The sequence below is a fragment of the Lemur catta genome, chromosome 3 (assembly GCF_020740605.2).
Source record: "Lemur catta isolate mLemCat1 chromosome 3, mLemCat1.pri, whole genome shotgun sequence".
NCBI lineage: Eukaryota > Metazoa > Chordata > Mammalia > Primates > Lemuridae > Lemur > Lemur catta.
In genome coordinates, this window is record NC_059130.1 from 114,863,485 (window position 1) to 114,882,055 (window position 18,571).

Consider the following 18,571-nt stretch of genomic DNA (forward strand, 5'->3'; position numbering starts at 1 on the left):
CTCCCTATTGCCAGCGTGAGTCATTATACTGGGCAGGCCTGGGGCCCATGCCCACTCCTGTGGCTGAAGGCATAATGTATTTTTATGACTGGCAACCTCACTGGGTGAGAGAAGATGCTAAAACGATGCTTTTACTACCAAAAGCGGGCAGACATGGTTACGCAAAACAATCCACCCCAAAATGTAGCATCTTAAAACAATAGCCTTTGTTGTGCTCTCTCATGACTCTGCGGGTTGGCTGGGCTCAGGTAGGTGGTTCTTCTGCTCGACATGATGTTGTCTGGATTTATAGTCTTCTGGGCACCCGACCAGGCAGCAATGTCCGAGGTGGCTCACCGGTGTGTGCGGTGCCTCAGCAGGGCCAGCTGGGATGGCTGGGACTCTCAGGTCCTCTGCCCACATGATTTCTCCATCAGGGCACCTGAACTTCTTACATGACAACCCAGGGCTCCCAAAAGCATGAAAGCAGAAGCTGCCAGGCCCAGAACTGGCACAACAGGACTTCCATCATATTCCATAGTTAAAGTAGTCAAAGACCAACTCAGATTTTAGGGGAAGGAAAATAAACTCCAGTTTTCAATGAGAGGAAGTATCAAAGAATATTTGACCATTTTTAACTCACCCTGGGAAGGTTGAGCAAAGAAGGGTAGCAGGTGTGCACCTCACGCCCATTTATCTGTGAATGAACTCAAGATGCACCCACGGAGGTCCCACTCTGGGCCAGGCCGTGTGCAGGGAGCTGGGGCTAAAGTGCCTTCCCTCGATGGACACACGACCTTTGCCCTCACAGGCAGCTGCCCGCCACCCCACCACATTGCCATGGAAACCTGCAGGCATGCTGGAGGCACAGGTGTTCCTACCGTTCCTTCCTTGCTGGTACCTGAGGCAACTCGGTGAAACACAGGAAAGCAAGAGAAGTTCTCTCCCAGGGAGAAGGGAGGGTCAGGAGGCTCCGAGGAGGGCATGGAGGCCACGGCTCCCAGGGCTCCTGGGGCAGCCACAGGTTGGATTTTTCTCTCTCCTTGATCAGGATGGAAAGGTTCTGGAACCAAACTGACCTGTGTTTGAATCCAGGGCCTCCAAAGACCACTCGTGAGGCCTTAGATGGGTCACTTTAGCTCTCAGAACCTCAATTTGCTCATCTGTAAAATGGAGTTGATAATAACCCACCTCATAAGGCTCTGAGAGACAATGAACTAACACACCTAACACAGAAGAGTCTGGCACGGTGCCTGGCACACAGTAGGCACTGAACCAGCAGGGTCTAGTAGAACAGTTGCCACCACACCCCTGTGTATACCTGTGCCGAGGTCTGTGCTGGGCAGCCGAGGACGCCCTGCGCTGAGGTTCCATCTCAGCTTCTTTAGCTGCTTTGTACCCAGGTGCTCAGAGCACCCTTTGCCCCCGGGCCTGGGCTACACTGGGAACAGCCGGCCTCAGAGTCCGTGCCTGTTCTAACCACCTGTGGGTGCTGCCCACCCACCTGAGCGCCTTTATCCCTGCCTGTGGGCGTCAGGCCGGCTCAGGGTAGGCTCACACTCTATTTCATTTTACGCACATTGAGTCTGGGCCTCTCGAACCTCACTTCCAGAGAAACATGCAAATGGATGCAAATGAGGCCCTGGTTTATGCAAAACAGCATATAAATGCACGGCCCTGGATTTGCCAAAGAAAAAAGCCTGGTCACCTAATTTAGCAGAAAAAACAGGGGAAGAATATCGTGTCTCTCCATCTGAGTTAGGTTCAGGCCAGAAGGAGCTCACGACACCTTCTGGGAGGGAGTTGGGGGACCCCTGGCCCCCCTTGGCCACGGCCCCCAGCCCTAGGTCTGAGAACAGAGTCCTGCCTCACAATGGTGCCCCACCCCCCAGCAGCCCAGCACCTGGACCGCCCTGCCCTCCAGGTGGGGTCCTCGGAGAGGGTGCCCCCGGCCCCAGGCTCGGCCCCACCGTGCTCACGGCAGGGCAGGCCCATTATTATACTGTCACCTTACAGTCAACACTGCTTGAGCACCTCCCCTTTGCCAGGCCCCACGCTGAGCACTTTACACACATTGTCCCCTTTAATCCCGGGAGCAGCCGGGTAAGTTCTGTCTCTTGCAGAGGGAGAAACTGAGGCCAGCGAGGGCAGAGTCCAGGAGTGGAGCCGAGTGGGAGACCCCACACCTGTGAGGCCCGAACCAGCATCCTCTTCCCTACGCCCTGGATATCGAACAAGCTTCTCTTTCAAACCTGTGTCACCCAGGAGGCTGGAGGCTCAGCTCCAGGAGGGCAGGACCCTGTCTGTTCCCCAGGGCCCCGGCCAGGGCCCAGCCGAGAGCCGGACACACAGCGGCCAGCAGCAGACGCTGCTGAGTGAGTGAAGCCTGTGCTCCTGGACGGTGCCTGCCCACGTACGACCCCGCCCCCTGCGGTTTAGACCACCTGCTCTCTGAACCCAGCGGCAGCCCGCGGTGGGATGTCTACCGACAGCGCAGCGTTTCCTGGGCTTTGCCCTCATTTTCCACAAATGCTTGGCACCAGGGTGTATGAGCCCTAAGCCAGCAGGATGGATAGAAGTTTCTACACAGACGGCCGGGCTCTCCAGCTAGCTTAAAGGGAGCCATGTCCCTCTAAAGAAGCTGCTAAGGGCTCAGCATCTTGCCCGAGTGTGGAACACTCTGGGGGGCATTCTGGAATACAGACAGACACCTGGTGGGCTCCCGCATGAGCCGATAATAATGCAGTTAACCAGGACTCACTACGGGCCAGGAGCTGAGCATCACATGGACTAGCTCATGTCACCCTTGAAGCAGCCCCTGCAGTCAGTGCTGTGACACCCCCATGTTCTGGAAGAGGAAACTGAGGCTGAGGATTTGCAAGCATTCTGCAGCTTGTATTGGCAGGTGGGCGCCTGTTCTCAGATGTCCTCAGGCAGCACAGCAGAGTGGGGGGAGCTGGGAAATGGGCTTCCTTTTGTAGCTGAGGCTGGGGTAGCAGGCAGTGCAGGGTTAAGGGTATGGGCATTGGGCAGGCACGGTGGCTCACTTTGGGAGGCCGAGGCAGGACGATCGCTTGAGCCCAGGAGTTTGGGACCAGCCTGGACAACATGGCTGGATCCTATCTTTACAAAAATATTTAAAATTAGCTGGGTGTGGTGGCAAGTGCCTGCAGTCCCAGCCACTTGTGAGGCTGAGGCATGAGGATCCCTTGAGCCCAGGCGTTGGAGGCTGCTGTGAGCTATGATTGTGCCACTGCACCCCAGCCTGGGCGACAGAGCGGGAGCCTCTCTCTAAAAGAAAAAAAAAAGGAGACTATGGCATTGAGTCTGCAGCCCTAGAGTCCTCTTCTGTGCTGTGAGACCACGGGCAAGTGACTTCACCTCCCTGACCTTGGTTTCCTCCATAAAGTGGCAATAACAGGACCTCCCTCTGGGGGCGGCTGTGATGACTCATGTGACCAAGTGTAGAGAGTCCAGCACACTTGGACATCTATTGGACGGGACTTGGGCTCACACAGGATCACACGGCAAACTGTGACAGAACCAGGTCTCAAATCCAGGTCTCCCGGATTGAGGCCCAGCCCACGCCATCAGGGGTGGCCACCTGTAAGGACCTGCCCCTGCAGAGGACGAGCCAGCCGTCTGTCTGGAGGAGAGAGCCCCGAATGACCATGCTGCTCACCGGGAAAGGCTGCGTGGTTTCTATGGATGTGAAGAGGTGACAAGAAATAGCTCAGGTAATTATATTAATTTTCCTCAATTTACACATTCCTGCTATTTGCCGTTTCCCCAGGAAAGTGTAAACGAGGAAGGTAGGGTGGTTGGCAGCGCTGTAATTAGGTCTAAAAGTTTCCGTTGCATGTCTCGTTTTGAGGTCTCTTTCCCGGCTGAGGGTCCTGTCTCCCCACTCAGACTGGGATCTCACCAGGGAGAAGGGATTCCTCTCCCGCTTAGGCCCGAGGGACCTCCCCCATCAGACCGGAGACTCCTCTGAGGACAGGGGACATCTCCCCCATCAGTCTAAAGTCTCCTCCTGGGCAGAAACTCTGTCCTGCCCCCGTGGGACAGCAGAGCCATGTCTCCCTGTCAGACGAGTGGCTTCCCCATCAGACTGGGTGACGGGGCTGTGTCCTCCATCAGACTGGGAGCTCCCTAGGACAAGGACATCTTCCCCATCGGACTGGGGCAAGCACAGCTGCAGCTCTGGTCTGGGTGTCTCCACAGTTTTGCTCTTGGGGCAGAGCAAAAGGAGCCCAGGGGCGAAGACTCCATGTCAGCAGCAGACAGAGCTCAGTCCTGGCCTGACTCAGGCCCTGACACTTCCCAGGCAAGTGACAAGCTCCCTGAGCCTCAGTCCCCTCGCCCATGACAGCAGGCAAACGAAAGCAGCTACTCGAACAGCAGTCGTGAGGAGTAAACAAGCAAAGCCACCCAGAGTGCCAGGGTTATTATTATTCTCATGAATATCTAAGGCGAGGCCTCCTCTCCTGCAAGGCACGTCCTCGGCGTGTCCTCGGGACCGTCCCAGCGCCGCACCCGCCCTCACTCTGTTGTCACACACAGGGGGACGAGCAGCTGACTGATGTGGTAATTTCACTGGAGCAGCGAAGCCAGTCACTTCCTCGGTGACGGGACTGCACGGGCCCCATTAGATCTCTCGGGTCCCCTTCAGCAGAGCCGTCTGCAGGGCTGGGATCTAACAGGCCCACGGAGCTCTCAGACGCCACCCCTGCGTAAAAGGGGAGACTTCTGAATAAGGGCAGTCTGCCTCAAACCGTCTGGAGCCACGATATGAGGAATTGTCACAAAAACACCGCTGGAGGCTGTTCCAGGTGCCGTCCTCGCCTTGGTACGGGACCCCTCAGCCATTCTGCGAGGCGTCGTCTTCTCGGTTCTAGGGACGAGGAGACAGAGAACGTGCCGGGTGCCACACTGCAGGGCTTTGGTGGAGCCAGCCTGGCACGCAGGCTTGCCGGGCCCTGGGTCCAAGCCTGCTTCCTGTCCCGGGCAGCCTTGACTCGCCCGTCACTGTCCCAGGAAGAGTCCGGGCCGGCATCTGACTCAGGGATACACGCACCCGCTGGGAGTCCCGTGGAGGCAGGGCACTCGAACACTGAGCTGGCAATGAAGACGGGAACGGGGCAGTTCACCCTCTCCCACCAGAGGCAGACAGGGCAGTGATGATTCTTCTTTTGATACAAAATGGGAAACTGAGGCCCAGAGAAGATGGGTCACATCTGAGCCGTGTCAGTCGGCGTGGAAGCCAGACCCTCAGGGCCACTGTTTCCTCCAGACGCAGCTTCCTCGCCCCTTCCCGGGGACCCACGCTGGATCACCTGCCCCCTGGGAATAAGCCAGCCTCTGTGTACCCTCCACCCGCACAGGCCGTTCCTCCTCCCCTTCCTGTGCAGCGCCCTCCGCCTCCCCGAGCCCTCACTCGCGGACCACGCGCTCCCCTTGGGCATGGAGGCTGCTGTCTCACCCGGCTCCACGGCCCCAGCAAGTAGCACAGTGCCTGGCACGTACCAGGAACTCGTGGGGGTTGCAAAATGAGTGAGTGAATGACTTTTCCAGTGGGTGAGATCCTGCCATGTGGTTAGAACCTGGCTGCAATGCCCACTCCTTGGTGGCTTCTCCACTGGGTCCCCAGAGCTTCAGACTTGCACACGGGTGGCTGGGTAGACAGACACACGGACGATGGCAGACATGTAGAGAGGTGGGAAAGTGGAGGAAACACTACCTTTTTGGGTGGCAGCTTTTGGGTTTGGTTTTCTCCCTGCAGGCAGCTCTAGAAATCTAAGGATGGACTAAGCCAGAAGACAGACGCCGGGGCCACAGGCAGCTCCCCCATCAATCCCACCTGCAGCTGGGCTCTGCTCCTGCTGCTGACAGACCCCACCCTCCCTCAGACCCCCAGTCCCGAGCCCCCCACCCCCCAGGGCAGCCAGCCTGCTGAGACCCCCTTCTGCTTCCCCTCCCTCTCTGGCGTGTGCCATTAGACGCCAACGCCTCCTGCCTCCGTGCCACTCCAGAGCTGGGGTGACCCAATCTTTTTGCCAAAATATATTCAGAAAAGGAGCCCCCAAAGCCCCTTCTCGAGCAGAAGAGAACTTCCTGCGGGGATGGGAACGGCCATACCTGGGCTGTCTAACCTGTCGCCACTTACCCCATGGGGCTCCTCCAGCCACACCTGAAATGCAGCTACGGCGACTGAAGGACTGGATGTTGGATTGAATTGTAATTAATCTGGAAGTTAGCGAGCCACCTGTGGCTAGTGGCAACCGTGCTGGACAGTGCAGTGCTAGAGCCGATGCCCGCAGCAGCTCTGCCCTGCGGAGCCCGGATCCCGCTGGCGGCAGCATGGCTCCCGGGCCGCGACAGCCCCTGCCCGCCAGCAGCTGCTCCCTCTGCCTCTTCCCCACCGCGTGTCAGAAAAACCAGGCCTCGATCCAAGTACCGATGTGACTCTCGCCATTTATTCCAGCATCTCCCAGAGCTCCAATATGTACAGACTTTATTTATACACATAGAATGTACACCATATATATGTATTTATATATATTCACACGCAGCCCACACGCTCGCACACGCACGCGCACACACCTGCGGGAGGGGCGTGCGGCTGCCTGGGAGCCCCGAGCGGGCCGCACAGGTGGTGCTGGGCTTGCCAGGCAGTTGTGAGGTTTTGTGTTTTCTGCTTTTAAAAAGAAGGCCATTTCCTCCGGATGTGTCCTCCCTCTCCCCTAACTCTAAAACCCCTCCCCAAAACACTCTGAAAAAAAAAAATATATCTTTAAAAAGAAGAGGTTTTTCCTTCACCCTGCCAAAGTCGTTCCTGGAGAATCCAGGCCCGTCCGCACGCCCCGTGCAGAGCCCTGGAGCAAAAGTCTTCCCGGCACCGCCTGGGGACGGAGCGGAGCCCGCACGGCCCGGCCAGGCCAGGCCTGCAGCTGCGCCCTGCGGGGCCGGGCTGGGGCTATAGCGTCAGGGGCACTTGCCAGATCAGGAGGGTGCTGTCTGTCTCCCCACACGGGGCCGGCCTCCCGCTGCTGCCCGGGGCGCCGCCGAAGTGGCGGTAGCCTTGCCCGCCGGAGACGATGGCTACGGAGCAGATCTCCTTGCGGTGGGCGTCGCGGGCGCAGGGCCGGCTGCGCACCCAGACGTCGGGGTCGTCGGCCATCTCGTAGATGGAGCCGTCCTCCTCGCTGTGCTCCAGGGCCGAGCCGTCGGCGGGCGCGGGCTCCCGCATGGAGAGCAGCGGGCCCGGGAGGTGGGCCGTGGAGCGCAGGCGGTACTGCAGGAGGATGCCCTTCTTCCGGGTCAGCTCTCGGCCCACGTGGCTGTCCGGCGCGGGCACTGGCTCGTGAGTCTGCCCGTCCGGCTTGTCCTCCTCGGCCCGCGGGCCCTCAGCCTCCTCCTGGTCGCTCCGCAGGATGTCGGGGGCCAAGATGCTGGTCGCCACCGCCAGGAAGGCCACGGGCCCACAGTGACCATTGAGTGAGACCATGCCCTTCCCTACAGGAAACGGGGCGAGGGAGAAGGGGCCCGAAGGCCCGGAGCATTAAGGGAGGTGCCCACACATCTCTCCTGAGAACTTTCTGGGTGGGGTTTTTTTTTGGTGGCTGCAATCTTCGGACACCTCCCCGAAGGCCATGGCTCTGGCTCTGCCAGGCTCCAGGGCTACCTTCTTGGGATGGGTAGAACAGGAGTGACCTTACACACCACTTGGGGGAACGCTGGTATGAAATCCCCTGAGAATTTCCTGTCTCTGAACCTTTGCCCACGCCGTTGCCTCTGCCTAGAAAGCCTTTCGCGTCTACCTGAATCTGCAGCTCAAGCTCCTCCCAGCAAATCCCTCCTGAATCTGCCCCTCTCTGTGCCCCCCGGCCCTGGAGCACCTCGGCCACAGCACCTGTCACCTGGACTACAACTGCCCCCGGGAGACCGCGGCTCTTCGCGGGCAGGGTCTCCGCTCATTCAGCCCTGCGGCCCAGGACCCGGCCTGGAGATGGGCCAGTCATGAACACCCCTGGGGTGAACACAATGCTGGTGTGATGAACCACGACAATGGGGATGTGGGGATTTAGAAGCGACTCGTCCTTAGCAGAGGGGCTCAAGGTCTGGGCGAGGCCGGCCCACCCCCAGGGCTGCACATTCCTCTCGCCCCCCTCTCTGCTGGGAGCGACCACCATGCCATCATCTCAGGACAGACAGAGCGGGGCCCAGGGCTCTAGGCCCTCCCTGGTCCTGCCCTTGCTCTCCCGGCCCTAGTGGCGCAGGTCAGAGCAGACCTGCCTCTGATCTACGCACACACATTTGCACGTGGACCCCATGAGGGTGCCAGGCCCAGCCCTCAGTTCCTCCTCTGGAGCCTGGACATTTTGAAACTGCGGTGGGAGGACACAGAAGGGGCCCAGCAGAGCCTCTGCCGTTAGTCAGGTGTCTCAGCCAATCCTTAAGTCATGACTGTGCCCATTTGCCAGACTAGGAAACTGAGACTCAGAAAGCAGGCAGGAGACTATGGGACTAACATGACTTAGTTCCACTGCGCCACCAGAGATGACAGGAAGCTGAAGACTGGACCCCAACCCCCAAGTGAGAAGACAGGGTCAACACCTGGGCACAATTCACCCTCCCCGCCAAGCCCTGCTGGCCGTCTGCAGCTGACCCCGGGGCCCTGCCAAGACCAGCTCCCAGAAGCTCACCTGTGATCTTGGGGATGCCCTCCAGCCGAGGCACAGGCAGCAGGACGATGACACCCTGGTCAGTGCCCACCCAGAGCAGACCCTGGCAGATCAGGAGGCTGGTGACACACAAGTGCTTCTGGCCTGCAGAGAGGGAGAGGCCAGGTGAGTAGCACCCTCCCTGGGGGATGGCAGTGGGCTCTGGGTGCCACCACAAGGTGACAGCATGGCATAGTCTGGGCCCATCCCGTGAGGTGGGCAAGAAACTGGGTGGTGTTGTGGTTAAGACCCGAGGCTTGGGGGCTGACCTGGCTGGAGTCCGGCCCCTGGAGCCCCCAGCTCAGAGCTCCCCTCCCCAGCCTCAGTCTCCCCGTGTGCAAAGCGGGGCTGCAGTGAGGACACAGTGGGGTCGTACCCAGGGCCCTAGGCCTGGCCCGTGAGCTCAGCACAGTGGCCGGTTTCTCTGGCACAAAGGGTTGGCCACAGGCGGCCCATGCCAGGGACACAACCAGCCAGCTGGGGAGTGGGGCCGGGGGACACTCGCAAGGTGCAAGTTTCCAATCGGCATGGGCGGAGCAGATGCCGGTGCAGACGGGCTGGGGGCCGGGGGCCGGGGTGAGGCCCGAGGAGGGGTGTGCCTTGGGGGTCTGCTGCAGCCCCTCTGTGCAGCGCTGTTTCCAGCACGGGCTTGCCCACGTGGGCACTTCTCTGGGCGAGGGCTCGGCACACCCTGCAGGCCCCCGGGCCCGAGAGGGAAGCAGACGACTCACTGGCGGGAATCGGCGTGTTTTTGACGTCAGTCCAGACTAGCTCTTCCCAGGCTACCCTCTCAGTGCTGCCACTTCATTTTAGCAAGAATGGCAGTGCCAGGGATGGCGGCGGGTCCCCCGCTCCTCACAGGGAAGGCACAGAGTGGGCTGCCCAGCACAGCGGCCAAGAAACGGCTCCAGAGCCAGGCGCTGGGTTCTAACCCCGGCTCTGCCACTTTCTAGCTACGTGACCTGGGGCCAGTCCTAACCTCTGTGCCGCTGTCTCCTCACTTACAAAAGTGGATGATGACAACAGTCATGTGCCACATAACGTGTGGGTCAACAATGAACTGCACATACAATGTTGGTCCTGTAAGATTATGATGCATATTTTTCATGTACCTTTTCTATGTTTAATTTGTTTAGATGCACAAATACTTACCGCTATGTTCCAGGTGTATTCAGTACAGTGACATGTTGAACAGGCTTGTAGTCTAGGGACAAGGGGCTGTCCCATCTAGGTTTGCATAAGTACACGCCATGATGTTTGCATGACGACAATGCATTTCTCAGGACGTATTCCTGCCATTAAGCGACACATGACTGTATTTCACAGCATTGTCCTGAGAGTTCAACGAGTCGATGAATGTAAAACAATTAACCCAGTGCCTGGCACAGGGCACGCACAGAGAGGTGCTGCCTGCTGCCGTCACATCTGCTGTACCACTAATGATTCTGACCCACGGGAACAGGGGTGAGGGAGAGGTTGGGGGCCAGGACGGGAGGACTGTCTCAGGGGGCCAAGAGGTGCAGGGTACAGGCTGCTGGCTCAGGGACAGACCCCCTCCCTTGTCACACGCAGGGTGGACAGCCCTGCCAAGCTCCCACGGGCTTCACCTGGCTCCGGCCTTTCCAAAGGGCCGTCTCCTTCTTGCCCAAATCCTCTGCCCTCTGAGAGGGGTTTATTCTTCCCTCGTAGGAAATTTATATTTACACCATAGATCATGGCAACAGCAATGCCAAGATACATCTGGAATGAGGTGTGCATTGGCATCACGAGGAGACTGAGGGGCCCGACCTCCAAGAACAGGCTGCAGGTGACCCCAGTGCTACTGCAAGAAATACTGTGTTGGTGTTTGCAGAGCACTGGGGCACCTGCTCTGATCTGACATAGGCCCTGCAGCAGCCGAGACGTATGCAAGGCATGGACGCTCTCCCCATCTTCCAGACGAGGATATTGAGGTTCAAAGAGGCCCCCAGCTGGGGCGGGCAGGGTGAGAGGCAAGCTGAGGTCTGCTGCCTCCTACAGCCCGGTGCATCTGTTGCCTCTGCTCTTGAGGAAAGACTTCAATTCCATACTCACTGGTGCACGAGCTTCCTCTGCGGAGCAGCCTCCCTCGCCCTGAAAGGCAGGTTGCCACCTTGGGCTCCACACAGCACCATCTGGCACAGGGTGCCGTCCCATCACAAATCCATTTCCATCCCAGACGCCTACTGTGTGCCAGACTCCACGCTGGGTGCTGGAGGTGTGGCTAGAACCACGCACACAATGTCCCTGCCCTGAGGAGCAGGCACTCTAGAACTTTCTGCGATGATGGAATGCTCTCTACTGTGCCACCCAATTCAGTAGCCATCAGTCATTGGCTACCAAGCACTTGAAATGCAGCCAGTGACTGCGGCACTGAATTTTCAATTTTCTTTAGTTTCAGTAATGGCTAGTGTATTAGATGGCACAGCCCTAAAGAGGGAAGACCGAAGCAAAAACAGAAACACAGACACAAATGCCAGGCAGAGGATTACGATGGGGCTGCGGGGCAGAGAGAGGGAGGGGGCACTCCCGGTTTTCATGCCTCCCTCTGCTTCCCGGAAGGATGGGAGGCAGGTGTGGGCCTGTGAAACCCGGATGACAAGGAGGAGGTGGCCACACCAAGACCTTGGCATGCAAAGGCCCTGTGACAAGAATGAGCTTGGCCAGTCTGTGGAGCAGCTGGAAGCCAGTGCAGCTCCGGGACAGAAGGCGAACTCGAGAGGACCAGAGGGGAGGTCAGGAGAGGGGACGGGTCAGGCAAGGACGGGGGTTTTTCATCCTGACTGCAGTGAAAAGCTACCAGAAGGTCTAAGCAGGCAGTGCTGCAGCCTGGTCTCAGTGGAGCGTCTGGGTGGGAGACCAGTGGGCTCCTGCAGCAGCGACTGGAGACACGTTTGCAAACAGAGCAGCAGAGCTGCCACAGACAGGAGGGGGAGGGGAGGGGTGGGGCCAGGGTCCACGCTGAGGCTTCTCTGCCTCCAGCAGCTGGCACATGGCAGTGCTGTCGCCTGGGACGGTGAAAGCTTTGAGGTTGAAGCCCAGAGCTCCCGACTGGACGCGTGGTCTCAGACGCGCATCAGACATCCGAGTGGAGCTATCAGGCAGGCAGTGCAATACGAGTCCAGCAACATGATGCAAACTCAAGAAGTCACATTCATAGTGTTGATTCAATGTGGCAAAGCAAACCACACTGGAAAAAGCCCGCTGGTGATGCAGAGACCCGACTGCAGGGGCTATGTCACAAACAGCATCTGGGTGCCGGTAGAGCAGGGACTGTTTCCCACACCTGAATCCATCCAGCAAGCAAAGGCTCAGCACGGAGGCTCAGGCTGTGAGCTGCCTTCTCTTCCTGGCACCTGCCAACGGCAGTAATGACCTCACTCTGCTCTTTGTTTGTTGTCTACCTCCCCAAACGTAAGCTTTGTGGGGACAGCAGCTCCTCTGTACACGCAAGGTTGATTCCCAACTCCTGGCCGAGTACCTTGGCTCATGGTAGACACAAAAGTGCCTGTGAGTGGATGAGTTGACGGATGGACGGATGAAAGTAGAGAATCTGGACACGTCACTTTCTCTCATCCATCAACGCCTTGCTCAGTTTTATGATTATTAGAAATATTGAATATATTCATATACACACACATATAATACAGATACACAGTGGAGCACATTAGCCCATAGTACGCAATCAATAAAGGGAGGCTATTTGGATAATGTTTATGATTATTAAAAGGACCTAGACTCTAATGTCTTAAGATCGGCTCCATCAGAGCCATAAACCCACAACATGACAAAGCCAGGAGAGGGAACGGGTCTGACTCTTCCATCACACAGGCCCCCCCCCCCTGCCTTCCCTGGGCCCCTGGGGCGTGAGGCCCGCAGGAGCCCGTTCCCAATGCTCTGCCTCCTCTCGGCCCCACTGGTCAGCCAAACCCCAACAAATGAAAGGAAGGCAAGCGTGAGACCAAAAGAGACGCTGGAACTGAGAAATGGCTGCTTCTGCAGAGCTCGTTCTGGGGCCCTTCCTCCTCCCCGCTCCGCCTCGAGGAAAAGAGCAAGACACTTCACAAACAGTCCGAAAGGAAAAAAATTCTAATGGTGAATAAATATTTTATCACAGAGACTTAATGCGGCAGTGTTCGACTCGCCCCAGCCATCTATCTGGAGATATACAACTTTAAAAAGCTCAGGCTCTCGGAGAACATTTTATTAATGACCTGTCTAGTTAAAAGGAGGAGGGAGTTTAGGTTAAAAAATGCATTAATACCAGCCAGGTACTCGAGTGGAAGAAAGGGGTCAGGGGAAGGAAGCGTGATAAATTTTTAACACACCCTAAAAAAATCCACATTTAGAGGAGGAACAAATTTATTACTAATTATGCAATTATTTCATTTGGTAGTGTGGGGGGAAGAAAAAAATACTTAAAAGGCTTTTTAAAATCTCTCTAATGAAGAGTTGAAGAATCCTACTTTGTTGTCCCTCCGCAAAAGCACAACACGGGTGGCTCTGAAGCTGCCCTGTCCCTAGCACGGGGCGTGGGGAGCCACTCTCAGGCCTGAGGGTCCCAGGAGGACCTGGCCTGGCAGGGCCTGGGCTCCCCAGTGTCGCTGATAAGGGGAGGTCAGGCCTGGGGGGAGCAGGGAACATTCGGGAAGCCCCTCGCCCAGGAACCTCAGCGGACACCAGACCGACGCAGGGCTCAGCCCCAGGAGGTCTGGCAGGTGGAGGTGACTCTGTCCGCTCTGACGGAGCTGACGTAATAGGAAGGGCACCGCCCTGGAGGGTAAATGTCACCCCCACAGACTGGGACTGACTCGAGCCAGGGACTGCGGGCGCTGTGCTGGCGCCATCTCACGTAGTGCCCACCCCTGCCCTGCCGGGCGGGGACAGAGGATCGGAGGGTTCTCCATTTGCTCCTGGTCGGACCTGGAAGGCGGCACGGGGGGATTCCCGGAGGAATCTCGACTCCAGGCTCTGGTCTACCCTGCACGTGGCCAGGCTGACCCAAATCTCAGCCCCCTGTCGAGTGGACAGAGACACCGAGGCCCAGGGAGGGGAAGCAACCACGACAGGCTGCACAGCAAGTGTGTGAGCGCTGTGACCAGAGCCTGCGGTCTCCCTGGCCCTGTCCTTTCACAGTGTGACAACAGGCCAATCACTGAACCTCCTGGGCCTCAGTTTGCCCAGCCCTAACGTCACCATCATTGTAATGAATGCCCTTCCTTCTTAAAGGCTAACTGCAAAGAACGAGTCAGTCGATGGGCACGGAAACATGTGTGGCGCGTCCAGCAAAGTCACGTGGTGCAGACGGGCCTGGCTCACGTCATCGGCTAGACTCTCCCGCACTCCTCCGCCCCCAGGAGATGGAATTCCTAAGATTTTAAAAGGCCTGTAAGATTACTCATTTTTTGCTGTTCTATTAACTTGAAATAATTTCGTTATCAGAGGAAATGTGGAGATATTTTTGTGATATGGAGAAACTTGTATAATGGCTAAATACTACAAAACACAACAAAAGTGGCAAAAAAGAAAGACAAGGAGAAAGAGAACAGAAGACAGACAGACGAGACCCATCACACCGAGCCTCTCCCACAGCCCAGCGGAACGTTACAGAAGGGTCCACCGTCATCGGGCACCTGCCGCCCCACAGGCCTGGGCAGGCCTTGTCCCAGCCCTAGTGCCATCTGGCCGCACGACAGCCCCGAGTCAGGAAGCACATCGCATCTCGCAGAGGGGCAAGCGGCTCCGGGAGATGGACGGACTTGCCAGAGACTGCACGGGGGCCGGGTCAGGACTCAGGGCAACTCTGGAGCTGTCCTTTTTCCCCCGCTACACACAGAGGGCCTCTGCGTGCCCACGGGCAAGACACCTCGCCCTGCCGAACGAATGCTGGTTTCTGCATCTGTAACACGGGGACAATTCCCACCTCACGGGGTTGCAGGGAAATGAGATCCTGTACGCAAAGCACTTAGGGCCTGGCTCACGACAGGGTACAGGGCAGGTGGCAGTTATTACTGTCGTCACCGCTGTTGGTCGTGTTGTCAGCAACCACTACCCCTATGTGGCCAGCTCAGACACACGGACAGTCGCAACTGGCCAGGGGGAAGCAGGAGCCAGGGTGATTTCTGGGTCCCTGAGCTGAAGTTAGGCCTCTGGGGTGGGACAGAGGTCCCCAGGGCGCTTGAAGTGCTGGCTGATGTGCCTGTCCTTGGTGCACACTCCTGAGACAGGAAGCTCAGCCCCTGGCTCAGCATATGGCCACTGCCAGCCTCTGCCACTGCCATCCGCCTGGTTCTTGTGACAATTAGCTCCAGGTCCCAGCCTGACACAGGGGCTCTCTTTCCAGGGCCCCAGGGCCCTTCAGCTGCCCCCACTACTGAAGCCAGCCCTGCCTGGGATGCTCAGACATGATGGAACCGCTACATCCTTCCAGACCAGCCATGGGTCTGCGTGTCTGGGGGAAGCTGGGCCGAGGAGGCAGGCAAGATGGGCCAATGCCTGCTGGCCCTGTGGGCTGCCCCAAAGCCAGCAGGGTGAGAATGGGCCCTAAGGCGGGTGTTGGCCCTGGCTCCCTCCCCACTCAGCCCCTGCGTCTCAGGCAGCAGATGGTAAGGAAGGCCTTGGGCAGGGTGGAGGCAGGAGCTCCAGGCAAGCCCGGTGCTCAGTCCTCCCCACCCTGTCTTGCTGACAGCTATGCGGGAAGCACGAGCCTCGAGCGGATGCCAAACCCCTCTGGCCAGCAAACCGAGAGGGATATTTCCCTCTTCTTAGGAAACCTTCAAGGAAAGAGAGCCTTGGTGAGCCTTGCTTTCCTGTCACCTCAGTCTGAAAGGGATTTGAGGCAGAATTGGGTTTTCGGTCAACCTGAGGAGTGGGACTGTGTAGGCAGGCCTGGGCTCCCGCCAGCTTGGCCTGTTCTTGCAGCTGCCCGACTCAGGAGAGTCCACTGGGCTCGAAGCCCGTGTCCTGAGAGCCCAGGCTGCCGTGGCAGGCAGGAGTGACAGGAAGAGGGGCTTTGTTCACAGGCCTGGGTGCAAATCCCGACCCCAGGCTTCCTGGGTTGTGCCCCGCTTGGCACCCGGCTTTCAAGGCTGACCGAGGCTGCCAAGAGCGTTAAGAGCTGGGCTGTCCGTGGCATACCCCCGACCCCGGCCGCAGAAGGGGCTCCCCGAATGTCCGCTCCCTCCCTTCCCGAGGCAGCCTCACCTGGCAGGAGGAAGGTGGTCCTGGTGGCGATGTTGATCTCTTGCAGGTGCTCCAGGGTCTCGGTGTGGAAGAGGCGGATGGAGGAGCCGGAGGAGAACGCCATCCAGACGCCGCTGCCCGCCTTCACCATGTGCGTCACACTCACCGCCTCGTCCTGGTGCGCCTCGAAGCTTTGCTGTGGCAAGTGGGCGGGGTCGGTGCCGGTCCAGGGCTGCCAGCCGAGCTCCTGACACCCCGCTCCCCCACCCCACCAGGTCAGGGTCAGCTGTTTGCACCTCCTCAGGTGCACAAGCTGACCCGGCCTCTGCCTGAACCAGAATGTCCAAAAACAGGTAAATCAAGAAGCAGCAAAGTAAACTAATTAGAGTCCTGAGGACAGTGCTGGGAGGATTAAAAACAGAACAGGTGGAAAGTATTTTGTTCCACAAAGCAGGATTTGGACGGGAGGGGAAAACGCCTTTCAGGATAAACCGTTCCGTACTGTTTTTTTTTTTTTTCCTGGCAGTGTATGTATAATCTTGATCTTAAAACAAATAAACAAAAACTCTTATTTTTTTAAAAGAAGATACACCCACTGCTGGGGAAACTCCAAGTTCCCTAACTCGGCATTCGAGGCCCCAGCTCTGCTCCGACTCCTGCCTTTCCTTGCGGGCTCCCTGAGCTCCAGGCCAATCCAAGCCTGGGCCTGGTTAGTGTTCCGGGCACACCATGCAGCCACACCTCTGCCCTCGAAATGACACATCCACAACACGCATCACCCACTGTCCTCCTTCAACATCTGAAGACTCTGTATCAGGGTGACTTCCCCATTCCATGAAGCTTGTCCCCAAACCCCCATGGGCTGGCCACTTCCTTCTGAATGCCATGTTCTGCTGTCTAGCCCGGGGACACCTACACCACTTCGTGGCTCTCCTTAGCCGCCCTCCACACTGGACTGTGAGCTCTAAGGACAGACACGGGGCCTCAGGCCCTCCCGGATCCCCTCTGCTTGAAACAGGCCCAGGGCACAGTAGAATTTGGTCAAAGGATGACTGGATGGACCTTTGAATTCCACCCACAACACTGAGCTGTTCCTCAGTGTGGACTGACTCAAGCACACCAAACCAGAAACAACTTAAACGCCCAGCCGCCGGGGGTGACCAGGTAACCCCGGTGGACCCACTCGTCAGACAATCCTATGTCTGTCTAAAGTCGTGTTTACAGACACTGCAGGACAAACACAGAAGAATGTGAATGCCATAGGAAGTGCAAAAAAGAAAAAAAAAAAGCCACGTCCAAAACTGGGGGGAGTATAGGGCCTGGTGATTTTCCTCTTTTCTAATTTTCTGGGTTTTCCATTTATTCCTATAAATAACACGTCTTTGGTGGAAGCCCAAGACTATAGGAAGATTGGATGGAACATTTATTTAGAATCAGATCTGCTATTCAATCTGATTTTTCCTGGCAGCTTCATAGGCCAGGGCCTCAGTTTCCCCATTTGTAAGTATACGTTGTCATGAGCATTATAGGGACCTGGGTGAGAAGAGGCTAGTAAGGTCTCATTCGTTCAGCAGATGTTCTTAAGTCCCTACTATGTGCCTGGTGCGGGTCTGAATGCTGGGAATACAGACAGAGACAAGAAGGCCACAGGGCTCACTCTCACGAAACAAATATTCCCAGTGTAGGAGACAATTAGCACAAATAAAGATGACTTCAAATGGTGAAAACCACCGCACAGAAAAAATATTGAGCACCATTAATACTGGGCCGGGAAAAGTCTCTCCGGGAGGTGGCATGTAGTCAGACAGATAAATAACATGAAGCAAACAGCCCTGGGATGGTTGGAAGGCGGGGGGAGCACGCCAGGCAGAGGGCACAGCAAGTGCAAAGGCTCTGAGGCAGGAATGAGACGCAGACTGAGGACCAGCGCAGGGGAACATGCTGGTAAGACAGGCAGGAGAGGCGGGCAGGGCCGGACCACACCAGGCTGCCTTGGAATCCGTGGTGAAGAGTTTGGATTTTGTTTACATGCCGGAGGGGCATGAGCTGGTGAGTGGCACAATCTGTTTGACTTTGAAAGAAGTTCAGTCTGACAATTACGTGGCTGGATTCCCAGTCTTGGCCGGAAGGCCCAGAGTGGACTTGGGAATGGGACTCCGGCCCTGGCCTCAGCCCCAACTCCATCCTGGCTCAAATCAATAAGAAGTTTCCCAGCAAGGTAAAGAAAAGCATGGCGGGGGTGGGGGGGGCTCTCCGTGGGGAGCAAAGCCAATGAGCTTCGTGCTCACGCCTGATCAGAACGCAGGGCCCAGGAGGGCAGGGCTGTGAGCTGTCCAAGAAAATTGCTTTTTCTGAGCCAGTCCCCGATGGCTGAGCTGTGCGACATGAGGGCTGAGCTATGCGGCACGAGGGAGGCGGTGGGGGAAGAAAGCCAAGGCACCCCTTAGGAGGGAGGGGAAGGAGGGGGGAGGAGTATCCCCAGCTCTCGGGCCTTTCACCCCCATATCTGCTGCCAGCAGCCCTGGCAGTGCAGTTTTCAGTTCTCTGCTCTTAAGAGGAACTCTCCTTAGAGGAAACCCGCGGGTGGTTTGTTGTTTTGCTGAACCAGCCTGCAGGAGGAAGCCAGGAGGAATGCCCTGGTTCAAACGGGAAGCCTCCCGAGAGGCCTT

General features: G+C 57.4%; 1 protein-coding gene across 11 annotated transcripts in view; it reads right to left on the reverse strand.

The window, feature by feature from the left end:
* Positions 1-6,427: 6,427 nt before the first annotated feature.
* The window catches only part of ARHGEF10L (Rho guanine nucleotide exchange factor 10 like), a 138,484-nt gene continuing 126,340 nt past the window's right edge, over positions 6,428-18,571 (reverse strand). For all 11 annotated transcript variants that reach the window (XM_045548582.1, XM_045548581.1, XM_045548579.1 and 8 more), the window contains 3 exons: positions 15,924-16,098; positions 8,685-8,807; positions 6,428-7,494 (listed from right to left, as the gene is read on the reverse strand). In XM_045548582.1, coding sequence (XP_045404538.1) covers positions 6,956-7,494; positions 8,685-8,807; positions 15,924-16,098 — 837 coding nt within the window. In that variant the 3' untranslated portion in view covers positions 6,428-6,955. The remainder of the gene's footprint in view (positions 7,495-8,684; positions 8,808-15,923; positions 16,099-18,571) is intronic.